The 10,239-nt window shown below is 39.3% G+C and overlaps 1 protein-coding gene across 1 annotated transcript; it reads right to left on the bottom strand.

The window, feature by feature from the left end:
* Positions 1-4,991: 4,991 nt before the first annotated feature.
* LOC122703707 (olfactory receptor 4C6-like) lies at positions 4,992-5,921 on the bottom strand. Its single transcript, XM_043918142.1, has one exon. It carries the CDS (start codon positions 5,919-5,921, stop codon positions 4,992-4,994), a length of 930 nt encoding a protein of 309 aa, XP_043774077.1.
* Positions 5,922-10,239: the final 4,318 nt, after the last annotated feature.

Raw genomic sequence — 10,239 nt, 5'->3', positions numbered from 1 at the left:
CCTTAACTTTGTAATACAAAATGTAAATTCTGGACCTATGCTGATGCTGGAGAATTACCAAAAATATTATTTAGCTTTAGGGATCTCATTATGAACCTTCCAATTCTCATAATTAAAATAGTAAAAATGATCTTCAGAAAGTTCTCACAGAGATCAACATTTCAAACTGTCAGCAGCTTTTTCTTCTTCTCTCACATGAGGCAAGAAAAATAATTATTAGGTGAATCCAGATGTTCAATTTTAAGATATTGTAGGCAGCCAGTAAACATTATGCTCTGTTATGATGTAGGAAAAATCAAATAGATGCTTCTGTGCAAAGATGTGTGCATATGTACCAAGTTGCTTCAGTCATGTCCTACTATTTACAACCCTATGGAGCCCACCAGGCTCCACTATTCATGGGATTTTCCAGGCAAGAATACTGGAGTAGGTTGCCACGTCTTCCACCAGGGAATCTTCCCAACCCAGGGATTGAACTAGTGTCTCTTATGTCTTCTGCATTGTCAGGCGTGTTCTTCACCACTCGCACCATCTGGGAAGCCCATTTGCAAAGATGTTTGATGCCAAATTGTTGAGTTATTCATAAACACATGAAGGATTTGATTTTTAATTATTCTCTTAATCAAAATTATTCTGATGCCGATAATTCATTTTGAACTTAAAAGTCAAAAAATAACAGCTTTCTTGATCAGAAGAAATCTGTTAAATTTTCACATCTCACCTTCCATCACATTCCCTCCTGTCCACTGATTATCTTCAGTTCAGTTCAGTCACTAGGTTGTGTCCAACTCTTTGCAACCCCATGAACAGCAGCATGCCAGGCCTCCCTGTCCATCACCAACTCCTGGAGTTCACCCAATTTCTGTCCATTGAGTTGGTGATGCCATTCAACCATCTCATCCTCTGCCGTCCCCTTCTCCTCCTGCCCTCAATCTGTCCCAGCATCAGACTCTTTTGAAAAATGAGTCAGCTCTTCGTATCAGGTGGCCAAAGTGTTGGAGTTTCAGTTTCAACATCAGTTCTCCCAATGAACACCCAGGACTGATCTCCTTTAGGATGGACTGGTTGGATCTCCTTGTAGTCCAAGAGACTCTCAAGAGTCTTCTGTCTAACACCACAGTTCAAAATCATCTATTCTTTGATGTTCACCTTTCTTTATAGTCCAACTCTCACATCCATACATGACCACTGGAAAAGCCATAGCTTTGACTAGATAGACCATTGTTGGCAACGTAATATCACTACTTTTTAATATGCTATCTAGGTTGGCCATAACTTTTCTTCCAAGGAGTAAGCATCTTTTAATTTCATGGATGCAGTCACCGTCTGCAGTGATTTTGGAGTACCACTCCCCCCCCCAAAAAAAAAAACGTCAGCCACTGTTTCCACTCTTTCCCCATCTATTTGCCATGAAGTGATGGGACCAGATGCCATGATCTTAGCTTTCTGAATGTTAATCTTTAAGCCAACTTTTTCACTCTCCTCTTTCACTTTCATCCAGAGGCTCTTTAGTTTTTCTTCACTTTCTGCCATAAGGGTGGTGACATCTGCATAACTGAGATTATTGATATTTCTCCTGACAATCTTGATTCCAGCTTGTGCTTCTTCTAGCCCAGCATTTCTCATGATATACTCTGCACATAACTTAAATAAGCAGGGTGACAATATACAGCCATGACATACTCCTTTCCCTATTTGGAACCAGTCTGTTGTTCCATGTTCAGTTCTAACTGTTGCTTCCTGACCTGCATACAGGTTTCTCAAGAGGCAGGTCAGGTGGTCTGGTATTCCCATCTCTTTCTGAATTTTCCACAGTTTATTGTGATCCACACAGTCAAAGGCTTTGGCTTAGTCAATAAAGCAGAAATAGATGTCTTTCTGGAACTCTCTTGCTTTTTGATGATCCAGCGGATGTTGGCAATTTGATCTCTGGTTCCTCTGTCTTGTCTAAAACCAGCTTGAACATCTGGAAGTTCACGGTTCATGTATTGCTGAAGCCTGGCTTGGAGAATTTTGAGCATTACTTTACTAGCGTGTGAGATGAGTACAGTTGTGCGATAGTTTGAGCATTCTTTGGGATTGCCTTTCTTAGGGATTAGAATGAGAACTGACCTTTTCCAGTCCTATGACCACTGCTGAGTTTTCCAAGTTTGCTGACATATTGAGTGCAGCACTTTCACAGCATCATCTTTCAGGATTTGAAATAGCTCAACTAGAATTCCATCACTTCCACTTGCTTTGTTCATAGTGATGCTTCTTAAGGCCCACTTGACTTCACAGTCCAGGATGTCTGGCTCTAGGTGAGTGATCACACCATTGTGATTATCTGGGTCATGTAGATATTTTTTTTACAGTTTTTCTGTGTATTCTTGTCAGCTCTTCTTAATATCTTCTGCTTCTGTTAGGTCCATACCATATCTGTCCTTTATTGAGCCCATCTTTGCATGAAGTGTTCCCTTGGTATCTCTAATTTTCTTGAAGAGATCTCTAGTCTTTCCCATTCTATTATTTTCCTATATTTCTTTGCATTCATCACTGAAGAAGGCTTTCTTATCTCTCCTTGGTATTCTTTGGAACTCTGCATTCAAATGGGTCTATCTTTCCTTTTCTCCTTTGCTTTTCACTTCTCTTCTTTTCACAGCTCTTTGTAAGGCCTCCTCAGAGAGCCATTTTGCATTTTTACATTTCTTCTTCTTCTTCTTCTTTTTTTAAGCCTTTGCAGCCATATTCTTGCACAGATCTGTGCTTCTTATAATATTTATTATACACAGTTTTTTTTTTCTTAAGTATGGAATTAATCCCCATCCACACTTTCAATCAATGATAACAGAACTAAAGGAGTCCAGAGTAAAGAGATTTTAGGCCAGCTTGTCATTAGGTGCAGGCTCTCAACCTTCATCAGTTTGCTGAGTTTTATACTTGGCTGTAGGAGTGGTGATTAACTGTGAGGTGGTGATCATTGAGGTCAGGCAGAGAAGCAGAGAAGTAACCCATCAGAGCAGATACTGGATTGCAGGGGACCTGAGTATGTGCTTGGAAATTCAAGGCAGAGAATGGCCAGTATGGTGGGAAAGGGTAGGCAAGGACTCAGCTAGGGACAGTTCACCTAAATAACAGAAGGTGAAGAGATGATTGATTGCTAGAAAATCAGAGACCAAATTTTGAAATTGTCAGGAGTAACTGCAGGAGGGGCAACATGCACTTCTTTTTCTTGGCCAGAAATGATCAGATAATCATTTCTGATTATCTTGACCTTCTTCTATTCAGGCTGGCTTCTAACTTAAAAGTTTTTCACAAGCTTTTCAGGAGTCCCTTGAAATGCTCTTCTCACTGATGTGTTTAAGGATCATTCTGTCTCATCATTTAGGTCTCAGTTTAGAAGTAACCTTTCAGAAAAGCTTCCTTTCCACCTAACTAAAGTTGTCTGGTCACATAGGCACCATTCCACTACAGTTTCTGACAATCAGTTAACATTTCATGAATTTATTTTCATTTCTATGTATTGTCTCCTGCACTAGAATGTGAACCCCAAGGTAAAAGAGAAGCATCACCTTATTCATGACTGTGTACCCTGATCTTAAAGAGTATCTGACACTTCATACAAAGTAAGCAAATATTCTTCAGTAAATAAATGAACCCCATAGTTTTCAAAAGTAACTGACAATAATTAACATGAAATACCTATTGTATACACATATTTTTGTGTATACAAGTAAATACTGGCTTAAATATTGCCCTTGCTTGAAATACTATGACTGATATTGTAATTATTTCTATTATATATGCTAAGTATTTTTTAAAATTAAGAAAACTATAACAGAATGCTACTTTAGTCTAAGACATTAGATTTCCCATATGCTAGGTTAGGGAGGCAGTTTAAAAGGGATCAGCATCTCTCTAGTGACAGGCAAAGCAAAATCTGGAGGAAAAGAAATGTCATTTGGATCTTCAAATCCAACTCTATGATGTAATAGCAAGAAAATTTTTCCCACAGTTAAAGAAAAATTTAGGTCTTTATAGAGTTACTTTTTTCTCATAAAGGGCATAGCTACAGACACTAGATTCTGAAGTATGTTGACTCCCAGTGTGAGTGATTCTTATTCTGCCTCTTTAAAGGAGAAATAACAGCAGCAGAGAATTTTGGCAGTGCTGTGGCCCTTATTAAATAGTAAAGTACTGAATAAAGTACTAATCTGAAGTTGCATTTGCTTCCAAATGTTTCCAGAAGAGACACTTGGAAACATGAAATCAGATAATTCTAATTCCTATATTTTATATATATATATATATATATATATATATATACACACACACACATACATATACACACACACACATATATATATATACACACACACACCCCTAGTTTTTTGGCATTAATTTGTATTAAGAAAAAACAACTTACTTTTTGACTTATATTCATTCAACAATATTTATTAAGCACAGCATGAAATAATAAATGCACTCTCTGACCTTGCAGGGATTACAAATTTGTTGGAGGGAAAAGAGAAAATAAAAGCCAAGAAATAATTGCTAAAGTTTAGTTTCTGACATTGATACTAAGACTATAATCAGATGAAGAGTTAAAGAGTTACCTAGAAGAAAGTCATCAGGGAAAATGTCTAAGGAGATGACAATTCACCTGAAAGAAGAAAAAAAATAAAAATAGAGCCAGAGAAGAAGAACTCTGGGAAAGAGAATTTCAGGAGTGGGCAGGGTAAGGAACGCAAAAGCCATAAACTAGAAAAGGCTTGAAGTATTCAAAAGGCAGGAGAAAAATGTAGAGAGAGAGAAAGTGGGCAGAGCCTTGTGAGAAAAGGGATGGGGCACCGCATGCACTGGAGAGGTGGGGAGTAACAAGATTATAGAATCTTAGCCTGATTTGCATGATTAAATGACACCAGTGACTACTGTATCCTCAATAGATGGGAATGAATGGGAGGGTAAAAGCACACTGTCCTTGTAAGGAAGAATTGCTCTTGGCATGTAAGCTAATGACCACACAAGGCCCCTTGTTGCATCCACAGTTTCCTCATGGCGTTTTTCACCTCCACATTCCTCAAGGTGTAGATCAGGGGATTTAACATGGGTGCAACGATGGTAAAGAACACAGCCATTGCCTTGTCTATGGGGTAAGTGACCACAGGCCTCACATACAAGAAAATACAAGGCACAAAGAACATGATGACCACAGTGAGGTGGGAGCCACAGGTGGAGAGGGCTTTACGCCGCCCTTTGGAGCTGCAGGACTTCAGGGAGCAGAGGATGACCACATAGGAAGCGATGAGGATGAAGAAGATGGTGACACACATCACCCCGCTGTTGAGGATGACTAAGAGACCCAGGATGCGGGTGTCCATGCAGGCCAGTTTCAGCAATGGAAACAAATCACACATAAAATGGTCAATTATGTTAGGTCCACAGAAGGGAATTTGATACATGAAGAGAAGCTGTACTGTTGCATGGGTAAATGCCCCCACCCATGACCCTCCCAGTAATAGGCAGCACACACGAGGCCTCATAATGGTCATGTAGTGAAGGGGCTTACAGATAGCCACATAGCGGTCATAGGCCATCACGATGAGAAGGATGATGCCCACTCCACCAAAGAAGTGGTCAATGAAGAGCTGGGCCATGCAGGCTTTGAGGGAGATGACAGTGCTCTCAGAGAGGGAGTCCACAATCATCTTGGGGGCAATGACGGAAGAGTAGGTAACATCCGTGAGGGAGAAGGACGTAAGGAAAAAATACATGGGTGATCTCAGACTCTGACTTGTGACCACAGTTATCACAATGAGGAGGTTTCCCAAAACGGTGGACACATACATGATTAGAAACACGGCAGAGAGTATTCTCCGCAGCTCTGGATTCTTTGCAATGCCCAGAAGAATGAATTCCGTCACATTGTTGGGATTCCCCATTTACTGCGGGCTGATGTAAGCTTCTCTCTCTGAGCTGGAAAATCTACAAAAGAATATTATTCTAAATTAGTAATTATTACTAATTTGGGACTTTTATTTTTTGGACTCTCTCTCACACCTTCTTGGTTTACCTTTTCCTTCAGCCATCAGTACAGCAATTTGCTGCAAACAATCATATCCTGATAACACCTGGATCCTTGTCATTCCTCATACAACACCTCTCACCAGTGTATCTCTTGCTTTTCTGACACTTGCTGCTTGAGACACTTAGAAGACCCTGCTTCATCACCCTGGGGCGTCAACCATGTGGCAATATGGAGAACTAACATATCTTTAGGAAATCCTAGATCACTAGTTGGATAGGAGCCAGTAGATAAATGGTAACCAGACTAGCACAATCTAAGATTCAGATTTGCTCCTCTGTTTCACTCTCCCCCATTCACTGCCTTCATTTTACTTTCCAAAACGAGCTACCTACACACAAGTCCTCTCAGCTGCTGCCTTTTAGGAACCTCAAGCTAGGAAGCTGACCTTAATGTATCACTGGACATACCTAGTAACCTGAGAACATTTTATTTCAGCTCATTTGCTTCATATTCTTATTGATTACTAGAATGTTCTAGTTGAAGAGCCTGTAAAGCAGGTAGGTCATATCCCAAGGCCTCTCCACTTATTAAGAAATATACTCTTTTCATCTGTATTTCTTCCTATCAGATTGGATTATTATTGCATACTGTGACTATTCAATAAATCTCTCTTGTGTATCAAGCACTAGACTATCCTATGAGGCATTTTCTTCATTTTAGAGATAACATACTGAGGCAAAAATGGGTGAAAAAAATGACAGTAAGTTCCCAAAGATAATAAACACTGAAGGCAAGTTCAAGTCCAGGTTTTCCTGCATCAAAATCAGTACCAACAACAACCTATATTGCTCCTTTTAGTATAATGTTGAGTACTCAACATGAAAGATATACTGAAAATTCAATAATTTCTATATCGTAACAATATAGAGAGGCAAATTTATGCTTCCTCTGTTATCTTATTCAATGATTCTACAATAAAATTCAATGATTAATTCAATGATGAGACTACAATGAAGAATATGTTTTTATTATAAATATAATCCTGAAACCCTGATTTATAACCTTTAACTAACCTCCTGAGATTCTAATTATTTTCCAAAAATGCTGGTTAAAGAAAACAAAGGCTCGAATCTCTTTCTTTGCTCCAGGAAGACCCAGATTTAACTTGGCCAGCCTCATCCCAGCAGCCGAGCCTGAGTCAACATAAAACGTTTCTTCCGATAAACGGGGGGAGGAGCCAAGATGGCGGAGGAGTAGGACGGGGAGACCACTTTCTCTCCTACAAATTCATCAAAAGAATAACTGAATGCAGAGCAAACCTCACAAAACAACTTCTGATCGCTAGCTGAGGTCATCAGGCGCCCAGAAAAAAACGTTTCTTCCATTTTTTTTTCTTGTGAAGGGGTGCATGCAGATAAAGCCAAAGATTCTAAAGTATGATAAAAATATTAACAAAGCAACTAATCTACTTTTCACTCACTATGTGATAGCAAGGTGTTTTGTCTGCTATCTGCATTATTACATTTATTTTCATATCACTTGGGACAGGGTACTGTCACAGATCTCATCTTGAGGATGAGGAAATGAAGGTTTAGACACATTGAGCATCTCAGTTAAAAAGAGTGAAAATTACAAATCCATGTCATCACATTTTAAAATACAAATTATTAGTCTTTGCCTCATACCACTAAAGAAGTGAATAGTGGCCTCCATTGACTAAATGCAATTGTTACCACAGTTAGATGATGAGATGGTAAGACAAGTGCTTCATAGCCAAGGTCTCTTTGCGAGGGATACTTAAGCAGAGGTTGTCTTGGTGGACCTCTGTTAGAGATGATTGCTTTAAATGCAGATGCAAACTACACAGTCTCTGAAACTCCTGTAAACACCTAAGACCCATTCTTAGGATTATCCCTCTTACTAAACAAAATTATATAACTTTCAGGACACTCTTTGCAAATATACAATGTAGATTAGCTTCAATCACTCTCATCACCAGTCTAAGAACTTCAAAAAATTTTAATAGCACAAATGAAGTAGAAAGGACATGTTCTTGGAAATCAGGAAAACTGGGTTTTATTCCAGGTTGTCCCTCTCACTGTTAGGTTATGTTGTTCCATTGTTCACTATTCTGGGCCTCAGTTTTCTCATCTAGAGAATGAGGTAGCTATGGCGCATTATTAGAGAGCTGCGGTTTGAAGAAGCCAGCATAGAGATTCTGTTCCTTTCAAAACAGCAGCTCAGCTCTTATCTACATTAAATGTTTATACTTCCAAGTAATATTTCCTCTGAACTATCTCATGGCTTCAAATATTTTAAAACAAAATATACTATACTAAGATAACAATATCCCTCTATTTTAATATATATTGACTACTAGTTCACATCTCAGCTTCCTATTTTGAAATTCAAGACCCCCAACCAAAGTAGTCAACCTCAACTTTTTTCTACAATTCCCTCTCACTGCCATAAAGCCCATGTCTAACTGTCAGAACATGTTTGACTGCGTTTTGAACAGTGGGAAAATCCATGGGGTCAAGAATGAACAACATAATTCTCCTTTGCAGTCAGGTCACTTACTGACTACACAACCTATAAATCCTATAAAATAAAACAATACAACAACAGTTCAAGTCATTAAGTGACAAGGAGTTATTATTTGAGAGTACTGTGCTAAAATCTTTATGGTTTTCTTTTTTAGTTCCCACAAAAACATATGAAATAGGATCTAGCATTATCCTGATTTTCTAATGCAGTGAATAAGGTTTCAGTTCAGTTCAGTTGCTCAGTCATGTCTGACTCTTTGTGACCCCATCGACTACAGCATCCCAGGCTTCCCTGTCCATCACCAACTCCCAGAGTTTACCCAAACTCATGGCCATTGAGTTGGTGATGCCATCCAACCATCTCATCCTCTGTTATCCCCATCTCCTCCCACCCCCAATCTTTCCCAGTATCAGGGTCTTTTCAAATGAGTCAGTTCTTCCCATCAGGTGGCCAAAGCATTGGAGTGTCAGCTTCAGCGTCAGTCCTTCCAATGATATTCAGGACTGAGCTCCTTGAGGATGAACTGGTTGGCCCTCCTTGCTGTTCAAGTGACTCTCAACAGTCTTCTTCAACACCACAGTTCAAGAGCAACAGTTCTTCAGTGCTCAGATTTCTTCATAATCCAACTCTCACATTCATACATGACCACTGGAAAAACCATAGCTTTGACTAGATGGACCTTTGTTGGCAAAGTAATGTCTCTGCTTTTTAATAAGCTGTCTAAGTTGGTCATAGCTTTTCTTCCAAGGAGCAAGCATCTTTTAATTTCATGGCTGCAATCACTCTTTGCAGTGATTTTGGAGCTCCCCAAAATGAAGTCTGTCAGTTTCTACTGTTTCCCCATCTATTTGCCATGAAGTGATGGGACTGGATGCCATGATCTTAGTTTAAGAATGTTGAGCTTTAAGCCAACTTTTTCACTCTCCTCTTTGACTTTCATCAAGAGGCTCTTTAGTTCTTCATCACTTTCTGCCATAAGGGTGGTGTCATCTGCATATCTGAGGTTATTGCTACTTCTCCCAGCAAACTTGATTCCAGCTTGTGCTTCATCTAGTCCAGCATTTCTCATGATGTACTTTGCATATAAGTTAAATTAGCAGGGTGACAGTATACAGCATTGACATACTCTTTTCCCTATTTGGAACCAGTCTGTTGTTCCATGTCCAGTTGTAACTGTTGTTTCCTGACCTGTATATAGACTTCTCAGGAGGCAGGTCAGGTGATCTGGTATTCCCATCTCTTTCAGAATTTTCCACAGTTTGTTGTGATCCACACTGTCAAAGTCTTTGGCATAGTCACAAGCATACATAGATGGTTTTTCTGGAGCTCTCTTGCTTTTTTGATGATCCAGCAGATGTTGGCAATTTGATTTTTGGTTCCTCTGCCTTTTCTAAAACCAGCTTGAACATCTGGAAGTTCACAGGTCATGTGTTATTGAAGCCTGGCTTGGAGAATTTTGAGCATTACTTTACTAATGTGTGAGATAAGAGCAATTGTGGAGTAATTTGAGCATTCTTTGGGACTGCCTTTCTTAGGGATTGGAATGAAAACTGACCTTTTCCAGTCTTGTGACCACTGCTGAAATTTCACAATTTCCTGGAATATTAAGTACAGCACTTTCACAGCATCAACTTTTAGGATTTGAAGTAGCTCAACTAGAATTAGACAATGTACATAACTTGCTC

The sequence above is a fragment of the Cervus elaphus genome, chromosome 11, assembly GCF_910594005.1.
Source record: "Cervus elaphus chromosome 11, mCerEla1.1, whole genome shotgun sequence".
NCBI classification, from domain to species: Eukaryota; Metazoa; Chordata; class Mammalia; order Artiodactyla; family Cervidae; genus Cervus; species Cervus elaphus.
This window is presented reverse-complemented; position numbering and strand designations above follow the sequence as displayed.

Coding starts and splice junctions, on each gene's coding strand:
- LOC122703707 (XM_043918142.1), bottom strand. CDS start 5,921: ATGGGGAATCCCAACAATGTGACGGAATTCATTCTTCTGGGCATTGCA.